Source organism: Dendrobium catenatum, unplaced genomic scaffold, assembly GCF_001605985.2.
Source record: "Dendrobium catenatum unplaced genomic scaffold, ASM160598v2 original_scaffold_209636, whole genome shotgun sequence".
Classification (NCBI taxonomy): Eukaryota; Viridiplantae; Streptophyta; class Magnoliopsida; order Asparagales; family Orchidaceae; genus Dendrobium; species Dendrobium catenatum.
In genome coordinates, this window is record NW_021528048.1 from 636,766 (window position 1) to 652,783 (window position 16,018).

A 16,018-nucleotide genomic window follows, 5' to 3' on the forward strand; every position below is an offset into this window, starting at 1 on the left:
CCGTTTATCTACCCTGGTGGGACTAGGGTCGACCCGTTTGAGTCCGGGTCAGTTCGGGTTCGACCCGAATCCGACTCGTGACCCGAAATTGACACCCCTACTTCATTGCATCAAGTTTAAATAGTTTTGCAACACCACATTTGAATTGCACTAAAGAGGGAAAAGGAGTGAGCTCAAGCATATTAGTGAGTATTAGGGAGAGTGAGGCAACTTCCAATAACTATCCCCTTCAATTTGCATTGGCTGGCCTACCAGTTATTGACCCATATTAATTTGAATTATTTCAACAAATAAACATATGTATGTAAAGAAAGATCAAATTTCCTCCAAATTTTGAAATTTAAAATTAGAATTTTGTACTTATAATTTATAATTGCTAATGAGAATTTAAATAATAAATACATAGCCTTTTACAATATTTATCACGCACATAAACATAAAAATAAATTTCTACTTAATGTCTTTCATTTTTGTTCTTATCCTTGGTCATTGAATCTTCTTAGTTTTCTTCCTGCTATTGGTCCATTTATTTTTGAATGCTCATCTTCTGCTAGATCAATTCTCCAAGGCCTCTGAGAACCCTTCTCTAAAGAGTTGAAGTGATCAAGGTTATTTTTCATAAGTTTTGGCACCAACATCTCAAAATGAGGTCTCATAACCCAAATGTCCTCTATTGGTGGTTTATCCAACCACCTCACAAGAAACATATTATAATAATCCAAAATATGAAAAAGTAATTTTAAAATAAAATTATGAATTTATGTTTGAACAGAAGTGCTTCAACATTGTTTTTGGTAGCATTGTGACGCTAAGCTTGAGAGCACAACAGTGTCAAAAACAACCGTCACAATATTGAATATTTTGTTCTATAGTAATTATAAATTCAACAAGCAGCGTTGGGTTGGAGCGTTGTGGCTGTAAGCCACTAATAGTATATATATATATATAAGCGTTAAAAGCCTCAGCGCCATCACATTTTACCTATTTCAGTTGGCTTATCGTGGAAGAAGAGAGGGTAAGGGAGAGCAATAGGAGATAGGAAAGAGAGAAAAAACGAGTTTTAGTCTTTTTTATCCATTATTTTAGTTCGGAAAAGTATTCAAATCGTTGTAAGTGACCCGAATCTCACTCTGGTTTTCAATAATTTTGAATTTGGTGAATTTAATCTCTCCTAAATCAATAAAGATGCATTTTGACCTAATTTAACGTACTTTTATCATGTAGCTTTTCATATATGATATATATGGACTTTATGGACATTTTGACTATAATATTATTAAATTTCATAGGTTAAAATGGAATTCATGATTTTCTGAAGTTACAAATTGATATATAAATTTCTTTGATTTATAGATTGAAGTTACAAATTGATATATAAATTTCTTTGATTTATAGATTTCAGCATTTCATATTATATTTCATCCATGAAAGGGAAATTGTAACAACTTATATAAAATAAATATAGTACATGCATATGAGCAAGGAATGTTGATTGTCAATATTATAATTAATATGGGCTAACTATTAAAACATAATACCTTACACAGGAGGGTGGGCAGAAGGGCTTTTCTTTAAAGATGATTGTAGTGTTATCCTAATTGCATCATGCAATTAATGGTTGATTATGCTGATGGATAGAGAATGATGACTCTTAATAATTTATTGAAAGCCCCACCTGTAGTGATAAAATTATATATCTTATAATGATAATGATAATAATAAATACATATGTAGGAATGAAAACACCATAGTAAAGCTGGATGTCCTACCTTGTTGAATAATATAATCCATACATTGATAGCATTGTAGTATTAATAGCACTTATAAATAGATAGAGAAAAGTGTGAGCATTACATATATTGATTTCATGTATTAAGTTTATATAATAAATAATTGATAAGATGGGCAAGAATGATAATATTGACACATGTACGTTCATGCTACATGATCACTAATTTGTTTATTTCTGATGTGTTTATATTTTTAGACCTATTATTAATTTATTAATTTAAGCATGTTGATTCTCATTTTTTGTTATTGATTATATTGAATCGTTTAAGTGATGATTGAACATTGAACACTACTAATTCTATTAATTGAGATGTGTATGTATATTGATTTTCTTATATATTATATAATCAAAGCTTTAATGAGTTGGGTTTATACTAGGCTTTATAAGCTCATTATATAATTTTATTAATTTCAAGATATGGATGGTGTCATGATCATGTGGAGTGAGCCTGATTTATATCTTAAGGTTCTTCTTTTGATTTTATTTCCATTTCTTTTATTCTTTTGTAGTTATGAGCTATTAATAGGTTAGTGCTTGTCATCGTATTCATCACTCTTGTAAGTAGGAAAGAGATTATAATTGGTCATGATGTCAACAACATACATAATTTTTTGTTAACCATAACATGTTACATGTTGCAAACCTTAGCTTTCCATGGCCTAATCATCTCCGATCTTTATTTTCTCTAATTCATCCATTGGCATAGCACCACAATGGTGGCATTAAGGCTAGGTCAAAGAATAGTGATCCTTAACAGTGCTATAACTTTTTGTTTTGATTTAGTAATAAAAGCCAAATCCTCCATCCAGTGGCGGAGCTAAAAAATTTATTCATGAGGGCCCTAAATTAAACATTACATGAACATCACCCATTAACAGCTTAATCTTCCAACGGTTAAATTTTCGGCAGTTTTTCGATGGTCAATTTTCCGGCGGCTTGCCATCTCATACGGAATGTTATAATACATTAAAATAGTTCCGTTTGTTATTTCATTATTGGAGCGAAGATGAGCTCTAAGATCAAAATTAAGAATGCCAATAACATGGCAATAGAGGAAAAGAAAGCCATTTGGGAGCGGTCTCTGTTTGGGCTTGTGATAGAATATTAATTGTAGGCAGAGTAAAATTTTTAAAAAGAAAGTAATTGTGAAAATTAATAAGAAAATTATTCTAAACTAAGCCTAAAATATATTCTTGCATGTTAAAACATAGAATTATTATGTCTTATTTTTTATAAAATAATGTTAATTTTCTTATTTAATTAAATTGATCATCCACATTTAAATTTGCTTTAAAATGAGTGCAATACATAAAAAATTCAATTAAAATGTATATTACACATATCTCAAAATAAATACAATACATTTAAGATCTATTTTGACAAAAAATAGATCAATAAATTATGTAACTATTTTTTTATAAATAGGTTACATGCATTAAAAATCATGACTAAATAATTATAGTTTATACCTACAGCTTTTATTTTTTTCATAAAAAAATTATTTTAACCTCTATGTCACACACCTGCCTATGCCTCCATCTAAATCATATAGAAGCTCCTAATTCTTATATGAGATTATGTATAAGAATAAATAAATTTATATGGTAAATAGTAAGTGTAAGGTCTCGTTTTTCATGCTCTATTAAAGTCGTTCATGTTTTTTTATAAATTTGAATTCTAATTTAGTAGTCTAGCTTCATAAGCTGGTCAAGTTTGAATAAAAGTATAGAAAGATCTAATACAACGTAAAACTAGAACTTTCCATACCACCAAAAGCTCTAACCAACTCAACTTCTAACTGGTTGGATCCAAAGTGAACCACCTAGCTAGTCCTGGTTTTTCACCCAACTCTATCCCTTTCACATCAACCATATAATCTAGGAGATACTGACATGAATACCACTTACAAACCTGCCTGAAATCCATTCTTATCAAGCGTTCTACTCAAACCCTAAAAGATTTCACCTTTTAACTCAGATATGTATGTATCCATCATCGAACTATCCAACCACTCCAATAAATAATGCTACTTCTATTATGGAGCAATCAATATATAAGGAATTTCTTAGTTATATCATAACGACTCCTTTCCATAATATTGTGTTGCTTTCTAGTTCAACTCACATCCAATCAGCCAAGAGACAATTAAAACCCACCTAGCAACTGATTGCCTCCACTCTTCTAAGTATATCATATTACTCTTGTCCTAAACTTTGCTATCCACCTCAACAATGAGTAAGATTGGTACTCCAATTACAAATACATATTTTTGCAGCTAGAAAAACTTTTAAACTTTTGAGAATAATTGAGACCTCACTCTTATAACATGAGAGACTATGATCTAGAGACATTGAAGAACTTATATCCTCCTATTTGTGCTCGAGAATGTGAAACTTTTAACTCTCCATCTATAATGTATGAAGTCTAACTAACAAAATCACTTAAATTTATTTAGCGACGTCTCCTCTATGTCCTTTTATCAATCTCTTTTCTCTTTTCTCTAATATTTTCAAAAGTTATATTCTCCACTCTGCATCGACAAGTAAATCAGATTAGAGGTTCACATTTTCTTTTTCACTAAACAAAGTGATAGGAAGTCAAATTTTGTTTATGATCACTTATATACGCTAACATTCATATGTTTATATCATTGGTGCTCACATTAAGACCTCTCTAACTTGGTTATATAACTCAATGGAGGTAGGTTTGACTCATTGTGGTCACTTGTCGCTACTTACATCTTCCTCTTTGTCTTCCATCGAAAATAATGGTAAAAACTATTCATAGGCAATGGAGAATTTCATCAGAATAGCATGGTTCTTGGGTGTTTGGGAAGATATAAATTATACTCCAATCAATAGTTAGTCTTGTTTTCTTTATTCCTGCTACATATTTAGCTCTATTGCAACACTCAAAATATTATCCCATAAATCCTTGTCATGTACTCCTCTTGATGTATCTAATAGCTTGTTTGACATTGATGTCCTCATCTCTTTAGTTGTGAACTGGCAAAGTAAGCACCCCTTGGGCTAACTATCACCTATCTACTATGAAACTTGCTCCTCCCTATTTATGTTGATAATCTTAGAAGAAGCATTGATGGAAAATTTCAAGTTGTCTATGCTTGATCACTACATAGGCTTTATTGATAATATGATGGCTATAGTGTTGGCCACTAATAACCAATATGGCCAAGTATTTGTAACATGACTATAGTATTTAGCGTGGAAATGGTTCACTCGCATTTTACTCAATAACATTGCTTCTTTTAGTAAGGTTTGCTAATACTTAATAATATGATTGGGTCTCATTATTAGAACTAAAATATATCTTACTCATTTAATTCTCTAATTTGATAAGAGTTACTAAAACTCAACTACATGTTCTTCCCAGCCTTTTATGTAGATTGGGAAATAAATAAAAAGACCCTTTATCCTTTATCTATTTAATTTCCTACTTGATTGGATCAAAATATAAAGTCCTTGTTTATGTCTTATGGAGTTCTACTACTTTGCCACTTGATGGTTAGACCACCTTTTGTTTAATATAAATCCTCATATTTTATGAATATTTTATACATTTGGATTACTACCTTGTAGTTGAAGGCATACCAACTTAGAGAAGTCTAAGTATATAAAACTTGATGAATAATAATTTGGGAAGCGTCGATCATATGAGCGCAGGGGCAAAGTCAGAAATTTTTTATCAATTGGGACACAAATTGATGAATTTTAAATACAATCAATCTTTTCAAATGATTTTTTTAACATTCTATTTAATAGAGCATAGTGAAATAATATTCATCTTTCAAGAAATAATTTAATTATTTTGATTAAAAAAATCATATTCCAAGAATATTAATATTTATTTTCAAAAAATTATTATATTCTATTAGTTGTCTTATAAAAAATTATATAATTATCTTATTTCATTTAAATATTTAGTTGTTAGTTTTGTAAAAAAATAAAATTTTAACTTATATTATTTTTCTTTATATATATATATAATAAAATTAATATTTTATATAATATATTAAATAACACTAAGCTCAATATAAATCAAACGGCTTTGAATTCCATGTTGATTCATACACATTTTTTTCCTCTCAAATGCTCCTCACTCATCACCTATTGAAACATTATTGAATAGATGAACAAAAAAAATACAAAATTTACAGAGATGATAAATTTATGAACTCATAAGATGCTAAAGTCTATCAGCAATCCCGCCGGACATTACAGGCCACTGCCCTAGCCCAGAACCGGAGCTGCTCCTTCATTTCCTCGCCGGACCAGCAACCCACCCGCCGTAGAACCACCGGCGGAGCTGACCTCTGCGTGAACCAACCCTCCGGCAAATAAAGCCTCTTCTGCCCACCATCTTCTTCTTCCTCCTTCCTCAGTCCCTCCCTTCCGTCGAACACGAAGCCGAGGTCTTTGAATCCCTGCAACTCCATTGTCTCCAGATCTCCGAGACTCCTCCATCTCTTGCTCTGAAAGGCCTTTCTGTTGCTTGCTTCCCAGCACAGGAGAAGGTGGGGATTAGCGCAGCGCCTGTGCGGGCGTTCGGTTCTTGGAGGCCTCTGCCTTCCCGTGCTCTGTTAAGTATATGAATGTGAATTTGAGCAATTTTTTTTTAATTCATAAATAAAATTTATAAATGGTGCATTAATTTACTTAGGAATATTTTTGATTGGTTTATTATGTTATTGATATAAAATATGAAGGAGGAATTATGAACATGATATTTAATAACGCTTGGTATATTACACTTATGTCAAATATTTAAAATTTTAAAAATTCTTATAAATATTGTTTTACAAGGACACCATAATATAAATTTTTGTATATTTTTTTTGGATAATTGAATTCGAATTATAGGATTAAACTATTAAGAAGTTGATAAAAAGTAAAAAAAAATATGAATTACAATTTTATTATGAATTTCAATATTTTGAATTATCTAAAAAAATTAAATTTATTTATTTATTTATGTAACACTCAAATCTTTAAATTTTATAAAACAATCTTATTAAAATTAATTTATTTAAAGTTAAATAAATCTTTTTATCAACATGCTTTGAGTCTTTGATGTAATTTAGGCAATAAAGTTGTATATAGATAAATATTTAAATATATAAATAAAAAATTAAAAATATATATTTAAATATATTTAATTTTTGGGGTATGAATATCTCTATGTTTAAAAAAAAAGTATGAAAGTATGCATTAATTTATAAATTGTAAAATATTAGTGCTAGGTGCATATAGGATAGCTTTCTAGGGATGAGAGACAGGCGAAATTATTACGTGCGGTCATCAGATGTTGTCCGGAGGTCAATTAGGACGCATCAAGTCACCAATTCACTATATACAACTGTGTATCATGTGACATGACTCATTCTGAATGGCCTCTGAATAGTCTGATGATCGTACGTAATAATTTCTCAAGAGACAGACCTAAGAAGATCATAGGACAACTGTCTATACTAAAATTATTTTTCTTAGTAGATTTAATCTTTAAAATATTTAACCAGCCCTTTGATAAATACATTTGCACAAAATTCTAAAAAAAAAATTCTTTTTAATTTTATCTCTAAAATTATGTAGTCTCAATCTTATTTTGGTCACTCTCGAAAAAGAGTTCGATTCTATCCCATCAATGATTCGATATTATTGATCATATCTGTATACGCTGAAATATTATTGAATGTGTACTGCAAAAAGTGCCCTTAGCTGAGTACTAAATATGAAAAACATTGAGTGAAAAATCCACATCAAAATTTATCATAAAATTTGATTTTTTTTATTTTATTTAAAGATTAATATAATATATAAATAAATAAATTACTCCTAATTATATTTATTCAAAATAATTTTAAAATATTTAAATTCATCATATGAAGAATATTTTAATTCAATTTTTTTGCTATTAAAATATGATTTCTACAATAAAAAATATCACTTAATTTAGATCTTGACATTAAATAATCTAAAGACATTGCTTATAGTGTTTTGTGAAAGCAAATTGCAGTACACAGAACAACTTATTTTAATTAAGCTTGCTTCTTAGCCAAGGCAAGAATCATTAGTGAATAATTATACAATTAATTATTCTTAATTATTCTTTTGATAATGATAGATAGTGTTGCTTTGCTGTAAAAAATTAAATTATTAGTAATCCTACAAAAAATGTAAACTATACTTTGTTAAGAAAATAATATTGATTTAGAATATTCTTAGATCAGAATATACAATATGTTTCTGGTAATTTATTTTCTTTAAATAGTTATTTGAACTTGTTTTGATTATTTTATTTTTTATAAAGCTTTTTTATTGTTAATTTTCAAATTAAAATAAAATTTAACAAAAAAATTAATATGGTATTTCATGAAGAGAAAAAAATTGAGTTAGAATATCTTTTTTTTTTTAAATTTATTTTTCTTAAATATTATATTATTTTTTTGCAAAATATTTATAAGAATTATAAAAATAATTACATATACTTGATTTTATTATTATTTTTTCTTATTATGTAAGTAGCCTTGATTGTTATCTTTTGAAATAAATATTTATACTTTTTAAATTAAAAAAAAATCAGTTTAAAGTTTTTTTTATCTGCAAATATTGAATTTCAAGAGGCCAAATTTAAAAATATATAAAATCTAGTAAGGAACAAAATAACTTTATCGAATGATAAGACTTGTCAACAGTCTCTCTCTAATCATTCTCTCTCTATTTGTGTAACACAACAAGGGGCAATGCAAGTGGAGTAATATTCCAATCTCAAATAGAAATATATTTTTTTGATAAATTTAAAATGAAAATATAATTTTTTTTTTTTTATGTTCAATGATGTTTTTTATTTCTATTTATTCTTTTTAAAAGTAAATAATGGGATTTGTAAATTTTATTTTTTATTTTAAATTATATTCAATTATTTATAAAATCTTAAGAAAAAAATATCATATGTTATCTACAAATAATAGAAATAGAAATAAAATAAAGCTTCCTATTAAAGAAAATAATTTAAATTTTATGATGTTTATATAAATTAATAATAGATTATTTTAAAAAAGACTATAATATTCTGACACAAAATGCTATAAATTTAAAAAAAAAATCTTTATTATTCAATATTAAAATTGATAACAAAAGATCATCATACAAATATTAAACAAGAAAAAAAATGCTCGATCATTATTTTTTTAACTAATTGCACATATATTCAAATACTTTTATTAATTCTTTTTTGAAGTAAAATTAAATAATGGCTCTTAATATTTTTTTAGCTAAAGTTAACTTTGGATTCTATTTTATCAGTTAATATTTTTGTCTTATATAAAATAGTAATCAATAATTACTTTACATATTATCTAATAAAATAGAAAAATTTATTTATTTTATCACTTGATATAAATGTCTTATAACTAAAAAATTATTTTCCATTAAAACAATCAAATCATGCAAGAGATTCCTTTCACCATCTATTTGGCATTCCCTATAAGAACACAGATAAATAAAATTGTAGAGAAAAACAGGGTATTTAAAACAATAAAATTACCTAATTTCTAATCATAAATAAAATCAAAATTAATTAAAGTATTTGTATTATAATATATGATACAAACATAAAATTATATCTATAATTAACAAGAAATTTTTTTTATGAGAAGATTGTTATGTATCAATTTTATAAGATAAATCTGATAAAAATTGAGCTCACCCAACTTTTTTCATTTGTGGAAGAACAGATTTTTGAATAAAAAAAATATTCTGACAATATTTATAAAAAAGATTTAAAAATGAGTAAATTTATTTTGATACTAATGTAATATAAAATTAATTTATTGCATATATAACATTAGTTTTAAATTAAATTTAATAATTTTGAAAGGAAAATCATCATATAATTTATAAAAAAAATCACCATAGAATATCATAATATAGTTTGTTTTAAATAATGCTGAAATTGTAAAATTATCAGAAGAAGACTCAAGAAACCGTGCATACCTTGGAAGAAGATGAAGAAGAGATAGATTGCTGAACAGGATCATCCAAGGAGCTGTAAGAGTATCTCAGCTTTCGACCGGAGCAGTAGTTCCTCGGCCCTGCCTCTTCTTCTTGCCCGCCGCTCCCATCGCATCTAACTCGAGAAGGAGGCAGTGATGGAGTTCGTATCAGTTGGCGAGCTGAAAAAGAATCCATCTTCTCAATCTTCACCGTCGTCTCCGCCACCTCCGTTTCCGCAGCCGCCGCTGGCGGCTGAGGCGGCCTTTCATGAAGTGATTTCTTAGTTACTACCAAGTCGCCATTCAGAGCGTTGCAGAAGAACCATTGCTCGTCAAAGAGATGCAGAAAGTTGGAAAGGCTAATTGAGCTTTTCTCCTGCTCTGCTATTTCTCCGCTTGTTTTTTTACTCATCATTGAAGAGCTATTTGGGAGTTTGGTGGAAGAGAATGAAGAAGCTCAGAGAGGAAGGTATAGAGCGATAAGAAGCAAAATTGTGTGAGCATATAATAATAGATTTTGAAGACTTTAAATTATGTAAGAATATATTTGTTGCGTCAAGAAGTATTCACGGTAGTAGAGAAATATATAGTTAAACGCCTTAGTATTGTACGAAGATCCAGCACACAAACAGATTAGACAGAGGGTGTAACATTCATAAGAGACACCATAATTTTTACGTGGAAACTCCTGAAAAGAGGGAAAACTATGGGGTCTGGCCCAGTTTGAACGAATCCACTAGTATTTACAATCAATTACAAATGAGGCTTTTTCTTGGGAAAAGGTCTTGGCTTGATGTCACAAATGTATGTCATAAAGAACACATTACATAGTAAGAGTTACAATAATCAATATAGACATATTTTTTTGGATGGAAGGGCCATAGTCGGCACAAGACAGGGATCCAAAAGATTGTAGTTGGCAAAAAACCAGGGTAAAAAAGATCGTTGTCTAGTGATGGATGTCGGAAGGACCATAGTAGATAGAAGACAGGGGTCCAAAAGATCGTAATAGAATGATAGTACACCGGGAGAACTCTGGATGTAAAGTGGTGGCCCGGCATAAGTCTGATCTCAGGTGGTAGTCCGGCAGAAGTCCAAGTGTCAGGTGGTATCCTAATGGAGCTCAAGACATCAAGTAATTGTCCGGTAGAGGTCCAAGCGTCAAGTGGTGGTTCGACAGAAATCTGGGCCTCAGGTAGTGGTCCGGTAGAAGTTTGGGCCTCAGGTGGTGGTCTGGCAGAAGTCCAGACCTCACGTAGTGGTGCGGCAGAAGTTCGGGCCTCAGGTGGTGATTTGGCAAAAGTCCGGGCCCCAGGTGGTGGTCTGGTAGAAGTCCCGGACTCAAGACATCAAGTAATTCATCGGCTCCGGAACAGAACAGATATCAGATTTCAGAACGATATGTACAGAAAATCACCTGGAGCAAAACTGGGCAAAATTTTCACTGATCGTCCCAGGACGATCCAGATCGTCCTGGACGATCCTGGAGCAGATTTTTGATATTACACTGAGCCTCAGGTGGTGGTCCGGCGAAGCTCAGGACCTCAAGTGATGGTCTGGCTGAGCAACGATGTCATGGCCTCTAGTGGTGGTCCAGCGGAGGTGAGGATCTCAAGTGGTGGTCCGGCTGAGCTCATGGCCTCAAGTGGTGGTCCGACAGAGCAATGACGTCAGGCGGTGGTCCGACGGAGGTCAGGACCTCCAGTGGTGGTCAAGCGGAGGTGAGGGCCTCACGTGGTGGTCCAGCGGAGCAACGACGTAAGGCGGTGGTCCGGTGAAACTCAGGTGGTGGTTGAGGAGGAGTGAGAAGGCAAGAGTGATATCTGATCTCTCTCTTGCTCTCTTGCTTGGAGCCCCCTTTTCAAGAGAAAGGAGTGGTCTATTTATAGATTTTTTAGAGTTGTATTGCCCGTAAATATTAGGAGGATCAAAGGCAAATGGGGAGTGGTTGGAATGGACGACCGATGTTGAATCCCTTGATCGTGGATCGTTTCATAGACATTTGAAGGTCTTAATGATGTCGGAATTCTGCGATCTTAGCATTGCTGAATTCGTCTCGTCGATCCGCTCGTTTCGATTATAAGTATGTCATGTTTGGAAACCGTTTGGTAATCAAAATTGTGGTTCGAACCCTCCAACAGCACTTCACGTCCTTGATTTGGACCCATTTGGGCTCAGATTGCGTCGAATTTGGTGTCGTTGGGTTCGTATTTCTGAGACGTTCAGTTCGACTATAAGTTTGCTGAAATCGAAGTTCGGATGATTCCAAATTTAATTTTGAAAATTTCCAACTTAATTTTGCCTTGAGATTCGTGCCCGATCAAAATAATTTTTCGATTACGTATCAATATCAATATTGATACGAAGTGTTAGAATGAATTTATAATTTATAAATTTATATTGAGATTAGTCCAGTGCATAATATTATATATAAGCACTAATATTATGCTTTGTTTGTGATATTTTTTAGCAATTAATAAAAAATAATATATATTTGGACCACAATTTTTACATTAAAATTTTCAAAATTTATTTTATATTTTTTAAAACACATTTAAAATTGTGATTTTAAAAGGAGCTGTTCCAAATGAAACTTTAATGTAAATTCCGGACATTTTTTTATGATTTTTTTTTCGTAAGGTTCTATTGGGATAGCGGCAACTTTTTTAAAAATAATAATAAAATTATAATCATAAAAAAAAATAATTATTTTGAAAGTTACTAAAAAACAACTTCATAGCACAAAAATTTCATGAAAGCAATAAAAAAAATGATAAAATTGCCCCCAAAAAGAAGCTTGAGATTTCATTTGTGACAACTTATTTATTTATTTATTTTTATTTTAAAAAGCGACTTAAATAAAAAGCTATCCCAAAAGTAGTCTCAGACTTCATTTGGGATGACTTTTTTACTGTTTCTTAAAATAACTTTTTAGTACAAAAATATAAAAAAAGTTACTTAGATTTATTTGGGATGACTTTCTTACTGCTTTTTAAAATAGCTTTTTAATATAAAATTTTAATTTTTAAACTAAAAAATTATTTTAAATAATAATAAACAAATCGTCCCAAAAAACCCTTAGAAACAACAGAAGACTACAGCTCATAGTTGGCTAAATAATGGGTTGCTTCTCTTCCTTTCTCTCTTCTGCACATTTTTTTATCATGTTAGTTTGATGGTTGGGGAGTTGAGAAAGCTGTGGAAGGTAGTAGCAAGAAAGAAAGAGTGTGTCGTGCACACGTGGCAGTTGTTGATACGTCTATTTCAGTGATCAGTCGAAGGCGCGGAATTGCGATGGGAACATGGGATGGGGCTTGGCATTATTGGCAAATGGGGGAAGATGACACAGCATGTGCAATGATCCGGACATAGTGGCACATCAATGAAATATAACAGATAAATAATGATCGCCTGCGAATAGCGAACACAGAAACAGTGGTTTGGTCCAATAACAGAAGGAAGTTTCTGGTTAGAAGTGGGCCATTGGGTTGTCATGACCGATCGCCTACAGTAATGTGGGGACGGCCGCAGAGAACCGTGTAGGCCCGTTAATTCGGTGGAGTAGTAAGAATTTTTTTTATGAATTAATTATTTTAAATGCAGCATTAATATTTTTCGACTAATAATCTGGATTTAAAATTTTAAAAAATAACATAAATAAAAAATGAAAATATTTAAAAATATTTTAAATTTATAAGGAATAAATCCCCTTCTTGTATACTTAATTTTTTTATTTTAATTATCTAAATATACATTATTTATGAATATATACTTTTGATGCTTTATAAAAAAATTGTCTTGATCTTACACCAATCATGAGGCATATTTAAGTTTGGAAATTTTTAAAATTAATTTTGGGACAATCCGAACTTCAAATTCAGTAAACTTATAGTCAAATTGAACATCTCGATGAGACGAACATAATGACATTAAAATTGATCCAATCGGGGGACAAATAGGTCCAAATCAGGGGACTGAAGCATATTTAAAAAGTTTCAATGCATTAATTGGGCGATCAAATTATATATAAATATTGCATGCTTATAGAGAGACAAATCCAACGAGCCAAAGATTGCTTAATTTTGATATCATTTATGCACATAAATGCGTGTCAAACACTATGATTGAGGGAATCAATATGAGTTGTCTGATGGAGCACTCTGAATTTGTCACAATTTTTTTTCATATTTACAGAACAAGCAACATACAAAAATATATAAATAGATCCTCCCCCTTCCCACATGAAAGGGGTTTTGAACCTTTGTGAGCTTGGACATTTTGATGGAGATTTGAGAGAGCTCTAAGGCTTCAATGATCCCAGAGTTCTACCAAAGAACCATCATTAGTGAAATTCCAACAACCATCGTTGGGCCACCGCTCCGTCACCAATCATCGCGGACAACCACCCAACCTCTGATAGTTGCTGGACCATCGTTTGTCTGCCGACTATGGTTCCACCGACCATTGCCCTCCAGCTAAGGTCCCTCCAACCTTAGTTATCTATCGACTATGATCCTTACTTCGTACCAATGTCACCCACCAAATAAGTTCTCTCAGATCACCGTCGGCAACTAACTATGGTCCCTAAGACCAAGATCGCCCGCCAATTACGGCTCCTCCGACCACCATCGTCCACTGATTTTGATCCCTCTGACTAACTTCGCTTGCCGATTACAGTCCCTCGGACCACAAATGCTCGCCGACTACAATCACTCCAACTACTGTCCCCCGTTGAGTATGGTCCCTCTAACATCCATCACGTGACAAATGTGGTGCCTCAGACCACCATCACATTCCAACTACAGTCACTTAGACCACCGTTGTGTGCCAACTATGGTCATTTCGACCACCGCCGCCCGCTAAACTACCAAATATGGTCCCTCTGATTGGCGTCTCTTGTTGACTATTATTCCATCGTACACTGTCGCCTATCAACTACAGTTCCTTTGACCATTATTGCCCGCAGACTACGATCCCTCAGATCACCATTGTCCACCGACCATGATCCCTCAAACCTTTATCATCCATTGACTATAGTCCCTTTGACCTCAGTCGTCCACCGACTACGATCCCTTCGACCATTATCACCCACCTATTACAGCCCCCCTAAAAATTGTCACCTGCCAATCATGATCCTTACAACCACCGTAGCTCGCCGACTATGCTCCCTCCAACCACCATCACCAACCGACTATGATCCCCCCAACCATCAACGCCTCTAAACTACAGTGCCTTCGACCATTGTCACTTGCCGACTAAGGTCCCTCCAACCTATCCAACCTTTGCGCCCATCGATTATGGTCACTCCGACCACCGTCTCCAGCCAACTACGATCCCTTGAACCACCATCACTAATCGACTACTGTCCCTCTGACCTCCTTTGCATGCCGACTACGGTCCCTTCTACCTTCGTCACACGCGTGACTGCAGTCCCTTTAACCATTGTGCCACATTGAATACAATCCCTCCAACCAGCATCGCCCGCCGACTATGATCTCTTCGACCACGTACTGTCACCCGCCAACTACGGTTCGTTCGACCTCCACTACTCGCCGACTACTGCCTCTCTGATCACCTTCGTCTGTCGATTACAATCCTACTTATCAAATGAAAAGGTCAGCATTCTCTTGAGAACAACTCTCATGTCACCGGATTATTCCAACTCCAATAATACAATGTGCTCGTTATAATGTATATTTCCTACATGAGCCAAGGCCTTTGAGCCTTCTCTTGAGGAAAAGCCTCATTGTAATAAACTACAAATACTAGTGAATTCTTTTCATTTGAGTAAGGCTATGTGGTTTTTCCCCCATTTTCATGATTTTCACATAAAAATTCAAGTATCTCTTATGAATGTTGCACCCCTCTCTCTTATCTATAAGTGTGATGGATTTTTGTTCAAAGCTAGGACGCAAAACTTTATACTTTCTACCATTGCAAATGTTCGAGGAAGCAACAATTTTATTTAATAATTACATATTACATAATTTATGATATAATAATAATAATAATAATAATAATAATAATAATAATAATAATAATAATAATAATAATAATAATAATAATAATAATAATAATAATAATAATAATAAATTGTTATTGATCTAAATATGATCACATATTCAGCTTAATAATAATTTAATTATATTTATTAATATAATAAATTTTATTTATGTTTGAACTTTTCAGTAAAAGGGCTTATAAAAATTAATCAA

The 16,018-nt window shown here is 32.1% G+C and overlaps 1 protein-coding gene across 1 annotated transcript; it reads right to left on the reverse strand.

Moving 5' to 3' along the window:
- Positions 1–5,824: 5,824 nt before the first annotated feature.
- On the reverse strand, positions 5,825–10,299 carry LOC110094407. Its single transcript, XM_020819639.2, has 2 exons — positions 9,805–10,299; positions 5,825–6,389 (listed from the first exon to the last, which is right to left on the reverse strand). Exons 1-2 carry the CDS (start codon positions 10,216–10,218, stop codon positions 6,009–6,011), a joined length of 795 nt encoding a protein of 264 aa, XP_020675298.1. The 5' UTR covers positions 10,219–10,299; the 3' UTR covers positions 5,825–6,008.
- Between the last annotated feature and the right edge of the window lie 5,719 nt (positions 10,300–16,018).

Bases quoted from the DNA above. Each gene is read 5' to 3' on its own strand.
- LOC110094407 (XM_020819639.2), bottom strand. From the start codon at position 10,218: ATGATGAGTAAAAAAACAAGCGGAGAAATAGCAGAGCAGGAGAAAAGC. The intron at 6,390-9,804 runs GTATGCACGGTT...TATACTTAACAG, and splicing joins CTTCTTCATCTTCTTCCAAG to AGCACGGGAAGGCAGAGGCC.